This window comes from Leiobunum rupestre, chromosome 2 (genome assembly GCF_980474605.1).
Source record: "Leiobunum rupestre chromosome 2, qqLeiRupe1.1.hap1, whole genome shotgun sequence".
NCBI lineage: Eukaryota > Metazoa > Arthropoda > Arachnida > Opiliones > Sclerosomatidae > Leiobunum > Leiobunum rupestre.
Window position 1 is genome coordinate 24,263,250 of NC_143385.1, and position 16,885 is coordinate 24,280,134.

At 45.9% G+C, this 16,885-nt stretch overlaps 1 protein-coding gene across 1 annotated transcript in view; it reads left to right on the plus strand.

Moving 5' to 3' along the window:
- Window positions 1-11,374: 11,374 nt before the first annotated feature.
- LOC149956611 (cathepsin O-like) overlaps window positions 11,375-16,885 on the plus strand; it is a 49,764-nt gene continuing 44,253 nt past the window's right edge. The window contains exon 1 of the mRNA XM_090164716.1: window positions 11,375-11,751. Coding sequence (XP_090020842.1) covers window positions 11,599-11,751 — 153 coding nt within the window. The 5' untranslated portion in view covers window positions 11,375-11,598. The remainder of the gene's footprint in view (window positions 11,752-16,885) is intronic.

Sequence of the window (16,885 nt, forward strand, 5' to 3'; positions counted from 1 at the left end):
GGGGGTTGGTCGGAGGGGGGCGGAAATTAACGGCACTGCCTGCGCGTCAAAAGTTCTATCCAATGAGACCAACTGGTTTTTTCGGTCACTCTCCCTTTAAGGGGGTTGGTCGGAGGGGGGCGGAAATTAACGGCACTGCCTGCGCGTCAAAAAGTTCTATCCAATGAGACCAACTGGTTTTTTCGGTCACTCTCCCTTTAAGGGGGTTGGTCGGAGGGGGGCGGAAATTAACGGCACTGCCTGCGCGTCAAAAAGTTCTATCCAATGAGACCAACTGGTTTTTTCGGTCACTCTCCCTTTAAGGGGTTGGTATAAGAGGGCGGAAATTAACGGCACTGCCTGCGCGTCAAAAAGTTCTATCCAATGAGACCAACTGGTTTTTTCGGTCACTCTCCCTTTAAGGGGGTTGGTCGAAGGGGGGCGGAAATTAACGGCACTGCCTGCGCCACAAAAAGTTCTATCCAATGAGACCAACTGGTTTTTTCGATCACTCTCCCTTTAAGGGGGTTGGTCGGAGGGGGGCGGAAATTAACGGCACTGCCTGCGCGTCAAAAAGCTCTATCCAATGAGACCAACTGGTTTTTTCGGTCACTCTCCCTTTAAGGGGGTTGGTCGGAGGGGGGCGGAAATTAACGGCACTGCCTGCGCGTCAAAAAGTTCTATCCAATGAGACCAACTGGTTTTTTCGGTCACTCTCCCTTTAAGGGGGTTGGTCGGAGGGGGGCGGAAATTAACGGCACTGCCTGCGCGTCAAAAAGCTCTATCCAATGAGACCAACTGGTTTTTTCGGTCACTCTCCCTTTAAGGGGGCTGGTCGGAAGGGGGCGGAAATTAACGGCACTGCCTGCGCGTCAAAAAGTTCTATCCAATGAGACCAACTGGTTTTTTCGGTCACTCTCCCTTTAAGGGGGTTGGTCGGAGGGGGGCGGAAATTAACGGCACTGCCTGCGCGTCAAAAGGTTCTATCCAATGAGACCAACTGGTTTTTTCGGTCACTCTCCCTTTAAGGGGGTTGGTCGGAGGGGGGCGTAAATTAACGGCACTGCCTGCGCCACAAAAAGTTCTATCCAATGAGACCAACTGGTTTTTTCGATCACTCTCCCTTTAAGGGGGTTGGTCGGAGGGGGGCGGAAATTAACGGCACTGCCTGCGCGTCAAAAAGTTCTATCCAATGAGACCAACTGGTTTTTTCAGTCACTCTCCCTTTAAGGGGGTTGGTCGGAGGGGGGCGGAAATTAACGGCACTGCCTGCGCGTCAAAAAGTTCTATCCAATGAGACCAACTGGTTTTTTCAGTCACTCTCCCTTTAAGGGGGTTGGTCGGAGGGGGGCGGAAATTAACGGCACTGCCTGCGCGTCAAAAAGTTCTATCCAATGAGACCAACTGGTTTTTTCGGTCACTCTCCCTTTAAGGGGGTTGGTCGGAGGGGGGCGGAAATTAACGGCACTGCCTGCGCGTCAAAAAGTTCTATCCAATGAGACCAACTGGTTTTTTCGATCACTCTCCCTTTAAGGGGGTTGGTCGGAGGGGGGCGGAAATTAACGGCACTGCCTGCGCGTCAAAAAGTTCTATCCAATGAGACCAACTGGTTTTTTCGGTCACTCTCCCTTTAAGGGGGTTGGTCGGAGGGGGGCGGAAATTAACGGCACTACCTGCGCGTCAAAAAGTTCTATCCAATGAGACCAACTGGTTTTTTCGGTCACTCTCCCTTTAAGGGGGTTGGTCGGAGGGGGGCGGAAATTAACGGCACTGCCTGCGCGTCAAAAAGTTCTATCCAATGAGACCAACTGGTTTTTTCGGTCACTCTCCCTTTAAGGGGGTTGGTCGGAGGGGGGCGGAAATTAACGGCACTGCCTGCGCGTCAAAAAGTTCTATCCAATGAGACCAACTGGTTTTTTCGGTCACTCTCCCTTTAAGGGGGTTGGTCGGAGGGGGGCGGAAATTAACGGCACTGCCTGCGCGTCAAAAAGTTCTATCCAATGAGACCAACTGGTTTTTTCGGTCACTCTCCCTTTAAGGGGGTTGGTCGGAGGGGGGCGGAAATTAACGGCACTGCCTGCGCGTCAAAAAGTTCTATCCAATGAGACCAACTGGTTTTTTCGGTCACTCTCCCTTTAAGGGGGTTGGTCGGAGGGGGGCGGAAATTAACGGCACTGCCTGCGCGTCAAAAAGTTCTATCCAATGAGACCAACTGGTTTTTTCGGTCACTCTCCCTTTAAGGGGTTGGTATAAGAGGGCGGAAATTAACGGCACTGCCTGCGCGTCAAAAAGTTCTATCCAATGAGACCAACTGGTTTTTTCGGTCACTCTCCCTTTAAGGGGGTTGGTCGGAGGGGGGCGGAAATTAACGGCACTGCCTGCGCGTCAAAAAGTTCTATCCAATGAGACCAACTGGTTTTTTCGGTCACTCTCCCTTTAAGGGGTTGGTATAAGAGGGCAGAAATTAACGGCACTGCCTGCGCGTCAAAAAGTTCTATCCAATGAGACCAACTGGTTTTTTCGGTCACTCTCCCTTTAAGGGGGTTGGTCGGAGGGGGGCGGAAATTAACGGCACTGCCTGCGCGTCAAAAAGTTCTATCCAATGAGACCAACTGGTTTTTTCGGTCACTCTCCCTTTAAGGGGGTTGGTCGGAGGGGGGCGGAAATTAACGGCACTACCTGCGCGTCAAAAAGTTCTATCCAATGAGACCAACTGGTTTTTTCGGTCACTCTCTCTTTAAGGGGGTTGGTCGGAGGGGGGCGGAAATTAACGGCACTGCCTGCGCGTCAAAAGTTCTATCCAATGAGACCAACTGGTTTTTTCGGTCACTCTCCCTTTAAGGGGGTTGGTCGGAGGGGGGCGGAAATTAACGGCACTGCCTGCGCGTCAAAAAGTTCTATCCAATGAGACCAACTGGTTTTTTCGGTCACTCTCCCTTTAAGGGGGTTGGTCGGAGGGGGGCGGAAATTAACGGCACTGCCTGCGCGTCAAAAAGTTCTATCCAATGAGACCAACTGGTTTTTTCGGTCACTCTCCCTTTAAGGGGTTGGTATAAGAGGGCGGAAATTAACGGCACTGCCTGCGCGTCAAAAAGTTCTATCCAATGAGACCAACTGGTTTTTTCGGTCACTCTCCCTTTAAGGGGGTTGGTCGGAGGGGGGCGGAAATTAACGGCACTGCCTGCGCCACAAAAAGTTCTATCCAATGAGACCAACTGGTTTTTTCGATCACTCTCCCTTTAAGGGGGTTGGTCGGAGGGGGGCGGAAATTAACGGCACTGCCTGCGCGTCAAAAAGCTCTATCCAATGAGACCAACTGGTTTTTTCGGTCACTCTCCCTTTAAGGGGGTTGGTCGGAGGGGGGCGGAAATTAACGGCACTGCCTGCGCGTCAAAAAGTTCTATCCAATGAGACCAACTGGTTTTTTCGGTCACTCTCCCTTTAAGGGGGTTGGTCGGAGGGGGGCGGAAATTAACGGCACTGCCTGCGCGTCAAAAAGCTCTATCCAATGAGACCAACTGGTTTTTTCGGTCACTCTCCCTTTAAGGGGGCTGGTCGGAAGGGGGCGGAAATTAACGGCACTGCCTGCGCGTCAAAAAGTTCTATCCAATGAGACCAACTGGTTTTTTCGGTCACTCTCCCTTTAAGGGGGTTGGTCGGAGGGGGGCGGAAATTAACGGCACTGCCTGCGCGTCAAAAGGTTCTATCCAATGAGACCAACTGGTTTTTTCGGTCACTCTCCCTTTAAGGGGGTTGGTCGGAGGGGGGCGTAAATTAACGGCACTGCCTGCGCCACAAAAAGTTCTATCCAATGAGACCAACTGGTTTTTTCGATCACTCTCCCTTTAAGGGGGTTGGTCGGAGGGGGGCGGAAATTAACGGCACTGCCTGCGCGTCAAAAAGTTCTATCCAATGAGACCAACTGGTTTTTTCAGTCACTCTCCCTTTAAGGGGGTTGGTCGGAGGGGGGCGGAAATTAACGGCACTGCCTGCGCGTCAAAAAGTTCTATCCAATGAGACCAACTGGTTTTTTCAGTCACTCTCCCTTTAAGGGGGTTGGTCGGAGGGGGGCGGAAATTAACGGCACTGCCTGCGCGTCAAAAAGTTCTATCCAATGAGACCAACTGGTTTTTTCGGTCACTCTCCCTTTAAGGGGGTTGGTCGGAGGGGGGCGGAAATTAACGGCACTGCCTGCGCGTCAAAAAGTTCTATCCAATGAGACCAACTGGTTTTTTCGATCACTCTCCCTTTAAGGGGGTTGGTCGGAGGGGGGCGGAAATTAACGGCACTGCCTGCGCGTCAAAAAGTTCTATCCAATGAGACCAACTGGTTTTTTCGGTCACTCTCCCTTTAAGGGGGTTGGTCGGAGGGGGGCGGAAATTAACGGCACTACCTGCGCGTCAAAAAGTTCTATCCAATGAGACCAACTGGTTTTTTCGGTCACTCTCCCTTTAAGGGGGTTGGTCGGAGGGGGGCGGAAATTAACGGCACTGCCTGCGCGTCAAAAAGTTCTATCCAATGAGACCAACTGGTTTTTTCGGTCACTCTCCCTTTAAGGGGGTTGGTCGGAGGGGGGCGGAAATTAACGGCACTGCCTGCGCGTCAAAAAGTTCTATCCAATGAGACCAACTGGTTTTTTCGGTCACTCTCCCTTTAAGGGGGTTGGTCGGAGGGGGGCGGAAATTAACGGCACTGCCTGCGCGTCAAAAAGTTCTATCCAATGAGACCAACTGGTTTTTTCGGTCACTCTCCCTTTAAGGGGGTTGGTCGGAGGGGGGCGGAAATTAACGGCACTGCCTGCGCGTCAAAAAGTTCTATCCAATGAGACCAACTGGTTTTTTCGGTCACTCTCCCTTTAAGGGGGTTGGTCGGAGGGGGGCGGAAATTAACGGCACTGCCTGCGCGTCAAAAAGTTCTATCCAATGAGACCAACTGGTTTTTTCGGTCACTCTCCCTTTAAGGGGTTGGTATAAGAGGGCGGAAATTAACGGCACTGCCTGCGCGTCAAAAAGTTCTATCCAATGAGACCAACTGGTTTTTTCGGTCACTCTCCCTTTAAGGGGGTTGGTCGGAGGGGGGCGGAAATTAACGGCACTGCCTGCGCGTCAAAAAGTTCTATCCAATGAGACCAACTGGTTTTTTCGGTCACTCTCCCTTTAAGGGGTTGGTATAAGAGGGCGGAAATTAACGGCACTGCCTGCGCGTCAAAAAGTTCTATCCAATGAGACCAACTGGTTTTTTCGGTCACTCTCCCTTTAAGGGGGTTGGTCGGAGGGGGGCGGAAATTAACGGCACTGCCTGCGCCACAAAAAGTTCTATCCAATGAGACCAACTGGTTTTTTCGATCACTCTCCCTTTAAGGGGGTTGGTCGGAGGGGGGCGGAAATTAACGGCACTGCCTGCGCGTCAAAAAGCTCTATCCAATGAGACCAACTGGTTTTTTCGGTCACTCTCCCTTTAAGGGGGTTGGTCGGAGGGGGGCGGAAATTAACGGCACTGCCTGCGCGTCAAAAAGTTCTATCCAATGAGACCAACTGGTTTTTTCGGTCACTCTCCCTTTAAGGGGGTTGGTCGGAGGGGGGCGGAAATTAACGGCACTGCCTGTGCGTCAAAAAGTTCTATCCAATGAGACCAACTGGTTTTTTCGGTCACTCTCCCTTTAAGGGGGTTGGTCGGAGGGGGGCGGAAATGAACGGCACTGCCTGCGCGTCAAAAAGTTCTATCCAATGAGACCAACTGGTTTTTTCGGTCACTCTCCCTTTAAGGGGGTTGGTCGGAGGGGGGCGGAAATTAACGGCACTGCCTGCGCGTCAAAAAGTTCTATCCAATGAGACCAACTGGTTTTTTCAGTCACTCTCCCTTTAAGGGGGTTGGTCGGAGGGGGGCGGAAATTAACGGCACTGCCTGCGCGTCAAAAAGTTCTATCCAATGAGACCAACTGGTTTTTTCGGTCACTCTCCCTTTAAGGGGGTTGGTCGGAGGGGGGCGGAAATTAACGGCACTGCCTGCGCGTCAAAAAGTTCTATCCAATGAGACCAACTGGTTTTTTCGGTCACTCTCCCTTTAAGGGGGTTGGTCGGAGGGGGGCGGAAATTAACGGCACTGCCTGCGCGTCAAAAAGTTCTTTCCAATGAGACCAACTGGTTTTTTCGATCACTCTCCCTTTAAGGGGGTTGGTCGGAGGGGGGCGGAAATTAACGGCACTGCCTGCGCGTCAAAAAGTTCTATCCAATGAGACCAACTGGTTTTTTCGGTCACTCTCCCTTTAAGGGGGTTGGTCGGAGGGGGGCGGAAATTAACGGCACTGCCTGCGCGTCAAAAAGTTCTATCCAATGAGACCAACTGGTTTTTTCGGTCACTCTCCCTTTAAGGGGGTTGGTCGGAGGGGGGCGGAAATTAACGGCACTGCCTGCGCGTCAAAAAGTTCTATCCAATGAGACCAACTGGTTTTTTCGGTCACTCTCCCTTTAAGGGGGTTGGTCGGAGGGGGGCGGAAATTAACGGCACTGCCTGCGCGTCAAAAAGTTCTATCCAATGAGACCAACTGGTTTTTTCGGTCACTCTCCCTTTAAGGGGGTTGGTCGGAGGGGGGCGGAAAATAACGGCACTGCCTGCGCGTCAAAAAGTTCTATCCAATGAGACCAACTGGTTTTTTCGGTTACTCTCCCTTTAAGGGGGTTGGTCGGAGGGGGGCGGAAATTAACGGCACTGCCTTCGCGTCAAAAAGTTCTATCCAATGAGACCAACTGGTTTTTTCGGTCACTCTCCCTTTAAGGGGGTTGGTCGGAGGGGGGCGGAAATTAACGGCACTGCCTGCGCGTCAAAAAGTTCTATCCAATGAGACCAACTGGTTTTTTCGGTCACTCTCCCTTTAAGGGGGTTGGTCGGAGGGGGGCGGAAATTAACGGCACTGCCTGCGCGTCAAAAAGTTCTATCCAATGAGACCAACTGGTTTTTTCGGTCACTCTCCCTTTAAGGGGGTTGGTCGGATGGGGGCGGAAATTAACGGCACTGCCTGCGCGTCAAAAAGTTCTATCCAATGAGACCAACTGGTTTTTTCGGTCACTCTCCCTTTAAGGGGGTTGGTCGGAGGGGGGCGGAAAATAACGGCACTGCCTGCGCGTCAAAAAGTTCTATCCAATGAGACCAACTGGTTTTTTCGATCACTCTCCCTTTAAGGGGGTTGGTCGGAGGGGGGCGGAAATTAACGGCACTGCCTGCGCGTCAAAAAGTTCTATCCAATGAGACCAACTGGTTTTTTCGGTCACTCTCCCTTTAAGGGGGTTGGTTGGAGGGGGGCGGAAATTAACGGCACTGCTTGCGCGTCAAAAAGTTCTATCCAATGAGACCAACTGGTTTTTTCGGTCACTCTCCCTTTAAGGGGGTTGGTCGGAGGGGGGCGGAAATTAACGGCACTGCCTGCGCGTCAAAAAGTTCTATCCAATGAGACCAACTGGTTTTTTCGGTCACTCTCCCTTTAAGGGGGTTGGTCGGAGGGGGGCGGAAATTAACGGCACTGCCTGCGCGTCAAAAAGTTCTATCCAATGAGACCAACTGGTTTTTTCAGTCACTCTCCCTTTAAGGGGGTTGGTCGGAGGGGGGCGGAAATTAACGGCACTGCCTGCGCGTCAAAAAGTTCTATCCAATGAGACCAACTGGTTTTTTCGGTCACTCTCCCTTTAAGGGGGTTGGTCGGAGGGGGGCGGAAATTAACGGCACTGCCTGCGCGTCAAAAAGTTCTATCCAATGAGACCAACTGGTTTTTTCGGTCACTCTCCCTTTAAGGGGGTTGGTCGGAGGGGGGCGGAAATTAACGGCACTGCCTGCGCGTCAAAAAGTTCTTTCCAATGAGACCAACTGGTTTTTTCGATCACTCTCCCTTTAAGGGGGTTGGTCGGAGGGGGGCGGAAATTAACGGCACTGCCTGCGCGTCAAAAAGTTCTATCCAATGAGACCAACTGGTTTTTTCGGTCACTCTCCCTTTAAGGGGGTTGGTCGGAGGGGGCGGAAATTAACGGCACTGCCTGCGCGTCAAAAAGTTCTATCCAATGAGACCAACTGGTTTTTTCGGTCACTCTCCCTTTAAGGGGGTTGGTCGGAGGGGGGCGGAAATTAACGGCACTGCCTGCGCGTCAAAAAGTTCTATCCAATGAGACCAACTGGTTTTTTCGGTCACTCTCCCTTTAAGGGGGTTGGTCGGAGGGGGGCGGAAATTAACGGCACTGCCTGCGCGTCAAAAAGTTCTATCCAATGAGACCAACTGGTTTTTTCGGTCACTCTCCCTTTAAGGGGGTTGGTCGGAGGGGGGCGGAAATTAACGGCACTGCCTGCGCGTCAAAAAGTTCTATCCAATGAGACCAACTGGTTTTTTCGGTCACTCTCCCTTTAAGGGGTTGGTATAAGAGGGCGGAAATTAACGGCACTGCCTGCGCGTCAAAAAGTTCTATCCAATGAGACCAACTGGTTTTTTCGGTCACTCTCCCTTTAAGGGGGTTGATCGGAGGGGGGCGGAAATTAACGGCACTGCCTGCGCGTCAAAAAGTTCTATCCAATGAGACCAACTGGTTTTTTCGGTCACTCTCCCTTTAAGGGGGTTGGTCGGAGGGGGGCGGAAATTAACGGCACTGCCTGCGCGTCAAAAAGTTCTATCCAATGAGACCAACTGGTTTTTTCGGTCACTCTCCCTTTAAGGGGGTTGGTCGGAGGGGGGCGGAAATTAACGGCACTGCCTGCGCGTCAAAAAGTTCTATCCAATGAGACCAACTGGTTTTTTCGGTCACTCTCCCTTTAAGGGGGTTGGTCGGAGGGGGGCGGAAATTAACGGCACTGCCTGCGCGTCAAAAAGTTCTATCCAATGAGACCAACTGGTTTTTTCGGTCACTCTCCCTTTAAGGGGGTTGGTCGGAGGGGGGCGGAAATTAACGGCACTGCCTGCGCGTCAAAAAGTTCTATCCAATGAGACCAACTGGTTTTTTCGGTCACTCTCCCTTTAAGGGGTTGGTATAAGAGGGCGGAAATTAACGGCACTGCCTGCGCGTCAAAAAGTTCTATCCAATGAGACCAACTGGTTTTTTCGGTCACTCTCCCTTTAAGGGGGTTAGTCGGAGGGGGGCGGAAATTAACGGCACTGCCTGCGCGTCAAAAAGTTCTATCCAATGAGACCAACTGGTTTTTTCGGTCACTCTCCCTTTAAGGGGTTGGTATAAGAGGGCGGAAATTAACGGCACTGCCTGCGCGTCAAAAAGTTCTATCCAATGAGACCAACTGGTTTTTTCGTTCACTCTCCCTTTAAGGGGGTTGGTCGGAGGGGGGCGGAAATTAACGGCACTGCCTGCGCCACAAAAAGTTCTATCCAATGAGACCAACTGGTTTTTTCGATCACTCTCCCTTTAAGGGGGTTGGTCGGAGGGGGGCGGAAATTAACGGCACTGCCTGCGCGTCAAAAAGCTCTATCCAATGAGACCAACTGGTTTTTTCGGTCACTCTCCCTTTAAGGGGGTTGGTCGGAGGGGGGCGGAAATTAACGGCACTGCCTGCGCGTCAAAAAGTTCTATCCAATGAGACCAACTGGTTTTTTCGGTCACTCTCCCTTTAAGGGGGTTGGTCGGAGGGGGGCGGAAATTAACGGCACTGCCTGCGCGTCAAAAAGCTCTATCCAATGAGACCAACTGGTTTTTTCGGTCACTCTCCCTTTAAGGGGGCTGGTCGGAGGGGGGCGGAAATAAACGGCACTGCCTGCGCGTCAAAAAGTTCTATCCAATGAGACCAACTGGTTTTTTCGGTCACTCTCCCTTTAAGTCGGTTGGTCGGAGGGGGGCGGAAATTAACGGCACTGCCTGCGCGTCAAAAAGTTCTATCCAATGAGACCAACTGGTTTTTTCGGTCACTCTCCCTTTAAGGGGGTTGGTCGGAGGGGGGCGGAAATTAACGGCACTGCCTGCGCGTCAAAAAGTTCTATCCAATGAGACCAACTGGTTTTTTCGGTCACTCTCCCTTTAAGGGGGTTGGTCGGAGGGGGGCGGAAATTAACGGCACTGCCTGCGCGTCAAAAAGTTCTATCCAATGAGACCAACTGGTTTTTTCGGTCACTCTCCCTTTAAGGGGGTTGGTCGGAGGGGGGCGGAAATTAACGGCACTGCCTGCGCGTCAAAAAGTTCTATCCAATGAGACCAACTGGTTTTTTCGGTCACTCTCCCTTTAAGGGGGTTGGTCGGAGGGGGGCGGAAATTAACGGCACTGCCTGCGCGTCAAAAAGTTCTATCCAATGAGACCAACTGGTTTTTTCGGTCACTCTCCCTTTAAGGGGGTTGGTCGGATGGGGGCGGAAATTAACGGCACTGCCTGCGCGTCAAAAAGTTCTATCGAATGAGACCAACTGGTTTTTTCGGTCACTCTCCCTTTAAGGGGGTTGGTCGGAGGGGGGCGGAAATTAACGGCACTGCCTGCGCGTCAAAAAGTTCTATCGAATGAGACCAACTGGTTTTTTCGGTCACTCTCCCTTTAAGGGGTTGGTATAAGAGGGCGGAAATTAACGGCACTGCGCGTTCTATCGATTGATATAAAAAGTGCCATCCTAAGTTAAAGAGTTGATTTTAACGTATTGTTATTAAAGGGGGGTCGAAATTGTGCCCCGTGTTTACCTGACAGACCTGAAACTGGCCATCGGTAAAAGTTGTGTAGCCCCACACTGTAATTCAAACTTCCCGCCACGCCCGTGTCACCCTCCGAGTGAGGCGTTTTAGAACGTATGTCTACGGGCGAGTAAATCGCGCCAGACTATAGACTAAATATAAAGTTGCTAGTACTATTCCTACTAGTAGGTTATATAGTCTATAGTGTGACTAGGTCTCACTACAAATTTAAATAGGCGCGAAGGTACAGCTGACACACTTTTGGGTCTTATGCTACTTTTGAATGAAGTTACTAATAATATTGGACTACAGGATTCTGATTCCCATCCTTGCAGCCTTTGTAGCTTAAATTCGTCTGCTTTCTCATTCAAATTTGCTATATGGTATGACCTTGAATGCGCCTTAAATGCAGACGAGCTTTCTCCACAAAAGCTGCGAGGATGGTACCAGGGGTCAATACTATGCTGAAATATTCTTAGTAACTTCAATACATTCTTGTAAATACTGTAGTATTGTTATTTTTCATAAGAATTACAAAAATCGATTTATCTCGAAATGCCATTTTTGGAGATAATGCGTTTCTGAAACGTAGGGCAGTATAGTCTCAGTGACTTACATTAATTTCCCTCAAACTTTTTACTTTCCCCTCTATCTCCCGAAAAGCGTACAAAGATACATGTATAAGCTCGAAGCGAAACGGAGGTATAGCGAAATAGATAGAGCATTGGATGCGGGGAACGAAACTGGTTCCTGACAGGGGTTCAGTCACGAGACGCCGTTTCCTCTGGCGTATTATGTTGCGCCGAATAAATGCAGAGTTTAGTTGTATTTGTTGAAGGGTATCAATAAGATTAGAAATACAGTCACATTCAGCTGGAAAGTCAAGATTACGTCCGCGTACTATGCTCCTATTTTCACGATAAACGAAAATAAGCTATTTTTGCGCTCTCTAGCTAAATCGCGAATATTATAGAATCGTAACTGTACCATGTCCGTCGTATTGTTGATAGCCTTGTTGACCTACGTCGCCTCGAACGTTTCGACCAATACCGAAGATGCCTTTGAGGATTTCGTCAAGATGCACGCCAAAAGATACCATCCCGCCACGGCCGAGTATTTCCGAAGGAGGGCCATTTTCATGGTAAGGATTTTTGACTCTTTTTCACTTTCAATCACGTGAGAAAACATTTTTGGCAAAAGTATATATAAAAAAATAGAATTTTATTTTGACTGAATACTCAGTATAAATAAGTAATTGTTTTAATGCTATTTAAATAAAATAGATATAAATACTGAATACGGTATTACCATAAATAATATAACATTATAAGTATGACACTTAGTATTGTTTTAACGCTTATTGTCTAAACAAATTTAAAGTAGAATAAAGTTACAATACCATAAGTAACATAAGATAAATAAGTAAAATTTAAAGTAGAATAAAGTTACAATACCATAAGTAACATAAGATAAATAAGTAAAATTTAAAGTAGAATAAAGTTACAATACCATAAGTAACATAAGATAAATAAGTAAAATTTAAAGTAGAATAAAGTTACAATACCATAAGTAACATAAGATAAATAAGTAAAATTTAAAGTAGAATAAAGTTACAATACCATAAGTAACATAAGATAAATAAGTAAAATTTAAAGTAGAATAAAGTTACAATACCATAAGTAACATAAGATAAATAAGTAAAATTTAAAGTAGAATAAAGTTACAATAACATAAGTAACATAAGATAAATAAGTATGACACTTTCTATAGCGAACTAACACTCCGTAGCTTTGGCTGTGGCCGCCATGTTTATTTGGTTTAATGAACTTAGGTTCAATCTATCTCGTCTGCTGAGGATGTTAAACTTTTATCATAAATCTACATTTAATAAGCATTTTAGTTAGACTAAATAATTACTAATAGCTGTGCGTGGAGTGACGTACAATTGACGTCATACCGAAAAACGAAAAGTACTAGCTCCCCTAGCCTTTGATAAACCTGGTGGAAGAAATGTGTATTTAGGTGAGCCACCATTAATGTCCAATTTATACTCTCTTTAATATATTTTACTTTCTCATCGTAAAACTTGAATGACTGACGGGAAAAAAATACGTCGTGTGAGAAATGGAAATCACGCGCCGGCCGAGTCACGTGCCGACCGAGTCACGCGGCGCTCGTGACTGAAATGTGGAAAAGCCTATTAGAAGGAAATCAATTACCAGACCGAAAAATAAACTAAACGACCCTGCTTTGCAATGGCTCAAACAAAATTTCCAACAATGAACTATTTATTTATACCAAAAGTGTATGATGTATCTCTTGCGTAGGAAGTATACCCTATACTGCTGATAATAATGACTTGAAACATGCACTTTCGCAGGCTCTCGCTGACTTTTCAAAATGCTTTTAGAATTAAAAATAGTTCTGGGGAGGGAAAGGATCAATTACTTCAGCCACATTAATCATCCACATCTCGATTTAATCATTTTCAAATCCCGCTTCAATCATTTTAAAATCTCGATTTAATCATTTTAAAATCTCGATTTAATCATTTTAAAATCTCGATTTAATCATTTTAAAATCTCGATTTAATCATCTTCAAATCCCGCTTCAATCATTTTCAAATCTCGATTTAATCATTTTCAAATCTCGATTTAATCATTTTCAAATCTCGATTTAATCATTTCAAATCCCGATTTAAACATCTTCAAATCCCGCTGCAATCATTTTCAAATCTCGATTTAATCATTTTCAAATCTCGATTTAATCATTTCAAACGTCGATTTTATCATTTTCAAATCTCGATTTAATCATTTTAAAATCTCGATTCAATCATTTTAAAATCTCGATTTAATCATTTCAAATCTCGATTTAATCATTTTCAAATCTCAATTTAATCATTTTCAAATTTCGATTTAATCATTTCAAATCCCGATTTAAACATCTTCAAATCCCGCTGCAATCATTTTCAAATCTCGATTTAATCATTTTCAAATCTCGATTTAATCATCTTCAAATCCCGCTTCAATCATTTTCAAATCTCGATTTAATCATTTTCAAATCTCGATTTAATCTTTTTCAAATCCCGCTTCAATCATTTTAAAATCTCGATTTAATCATCTTCAAATCCCGCTTCAATCATTTTAAAATCCCGCTTCAATCATTTTAAAATCTCGATTTAATCATTTCAAATCTCGATTTAATCATTTTCAAATCTCAATTTAATCATTTTCAAATTTCGATTTAATCATTTCAAATCCCGATTTAAACATCTTCAAATCCCGCTGCAATCATTTTCAAATCTCGATTTAATCATTTTCAAATCTCGATTTAATCATCTTCAAATCCCGCTTCAATCATTTTCAAATCTCGATTTAATCATTTTCAAATCTCGATTTAATCATTTTCAAATCCCGCTTCAATCATTTTAAAATCTCGATTTAATCATCTTCAAATCCCGCTTCAATCATTTTCAAATCCAGCTTCAATCATTTTAAAATCTCGATTTAATCATTTCAAATCTCAATTTAATTAGTTGGAAAAATTAGGTTGTCAAACTAATTGTTTTTTAGAAGTTGTAAAGTCTGAAAGTCCCTTTATTATCTTTAATCTGTAGAGTCGCAAAACAAAAAAAAATGAAGAAAGATACCGCTTTGTCAAAACTGCCTAGAAACTGTTGTGGCCTTGAGTACATGGGCGGCTCTTTTAAGTAATATTAACTGGCTAAGAAAACTAAAATACTTGTAGCGTGAAATGTGTCTTTGAGGGGACTAATATGTTTAAACGTTTCAGTTTGAACAAGGATAATTAATTGGCGTTTGCCTCTTAACAGGCGAAGGAAATGTAGTACTACGCTTAAAATAAATGTTGGTTTCGTATTATAACCACCTAAATGACAGGCAGGGGCGTGCAACTCAAATTGTCGAGACAGTAAATTTAAGAACAAATTCCCAATTTCACACAGAGTTAAATTTAACCCAGTTTGCGAAGTGAGTGGGTTTGAATGATTAGATCGAGATGCGAATCGATTAAGTCGAAATGTGAATCGAAAAAATCGAAATGCGAATAGAAAAAAATCGAAATGTGAATCGAAAAAAATGAGATGCGAATCGATTAAATCGAAATGTGAATCGAAAAAATCTAGATGCGAATCGAAAAAATCGAAATGCGAATCGAAAAAAATGAGATGCGAATCGATTAAATCGAAATGTGAATCGAAAAAATCTAGATGCGAATCGAAAAAATCGAAATGCGAATCGAAAAAAATGAGATGCGAATCGATTAAATCGAAATGTGAATCGAAAAAATCTAGATGCGAATCGAAAAAATCGAAATGCGAATCGAAAAAAATGAGATGCGAATCGATTAAATCGAAATGTGAATCGAAAAAATCTAGATGCGAATCGAAAAAATCGAAATGCGAATCGAAAAAAACTAGATGCGAATGGAAAAAATCTATATGCGAATCGAAAAAATCGAAATATGAATCGAAAAAATCTAGATGCGAATCGAAAAAATCTAGTTGCGAATCGAAAAAATCGAGATACGAATAGATTAAATCCAGCTTCGAATCGATTAAATCGAGATGCGAATGAATTATGTCATTCAATGAAGGTTTGGTTCAATAAAATCGGATAATTTTTAATTTAGATATTTATTTGCCGATTTCAAGGCCATTTTTGCCATTTTTTGTAATTTTTCTATGTTTAATATCTCAAAATTCGATATTGTTTTTCTATGAGTTAGAACGCGAATTTCAAATCAAAGCTGCAAAATGAAAGGTTTTCTAGCGTATCCCGTTCTCTTACCACCTGACCTGATTGTGTTCAGGACCTTAGGCAGGAAGATATGAAATAGGGGCCCAAAAATTGTTTCACACACTAAGCGGGCCCCCGGGAAAGCACAGTGAAGCGCGGGGCCCTAGGCAGTCCCCTCACTTGCCTTGTCCTAACGCCGGCCCTGATTGTGTAACATAAACTTGCCTTGTCCTAACGCCGTCCCTGATTGTGTAACATAAACTTGCCTTGTCCTAACGCCGGCCCTGATTGTGTAACATAAACTTGCCTTGTCCTAACGCCGGCCCTGATTGTGTAACATAAACTTGCCTTGTCCTAACGCCGGCCCTGATTGTGTAACATAAACTTGCCTTGTCCTAACGCCGGCCCTGATTGTGCAACATAAACTTGCCTTGTCCTAACGCCGGCCCTGATTGTGCAACATAAACTTGCCTTGTCCTAACGCCGGCCCTGATTGTGTAACATAAACTTGCCTTGTCCTAACGCCGGCCCTGATTGTGTAACATAAACTTGCCTTGTCCTAACGCCGGCCCTGATTGTGCAACATAAACTTGCCTTGTCCTAACGCCGGCCCTGATTGTGCAACATAAACTTGCCTTGTCCTAACGCCGGCCCTGATTGTGCAACATAAACTTGCCTTGTCCTAACGCTGGCCCTGATTGTGTAACATAAACTTGCCTTGTCCTAACGCCGGCCCTGATTGTGTAACATAAACTTGCCTTGTCCTAACGCCGGCCCTGATTGTGCAACATAAACTTGCCTTGTCCTAACGCCGGCCCTGATTGTGCAACATAAACTTGCCTTGTCCTAACGCCGGCCCTGATTGTGTAACATAAACTTGCCTTGTCCTAACGCCGGCCCTGATTGTGTAACATAAACTTGCCTTGTCCTAACGCCGGCCCTGATTGTGCAACATAAACTTGCCTTGTCCTAACGCCGGCCCTGATTGTGCAACATAAACTTGCCTTGTCCTAACGCCGGCCCTGATTGTGCAACATAAACTTGCCTTGTCCTAACGCCGGCCCTGATTGTGTAACATAAACTTGCCTTGTCCTAACGCCGGCCCTGATTGTGCAACATAAACTTGCCTTGTCCTAACGCCGGCCCTGATTGTGCAACATAAACTTGCCTTGTCCTAACGCCGGCCCTGATTGTGCAACATAAACTTGCCTTGTCCTAACGCCGGCCCTGATTGTGCAACATAAACTTCGATTTCTGCTCGCCATTGTTTTAGTTGAACCTATATTAGGTTAATTAATCGTATGTCCTAATCAGGTGTATTAATAGGTCATTTTTACAAATCTAGGAGGCCGGTCGTCAGGGTTGGCATAGAACCCGCCATACCAGATATAGCCACCTGGTTAAATCCGGGTATAGCCACTTGAAAAAATCCAGATTTTTGTGGCTTTTTTTGAAAAAAATTACAATATGAATATTTTAGTAAATTAATAGTTTTTATTTAGAAATTTAGTTTATTTT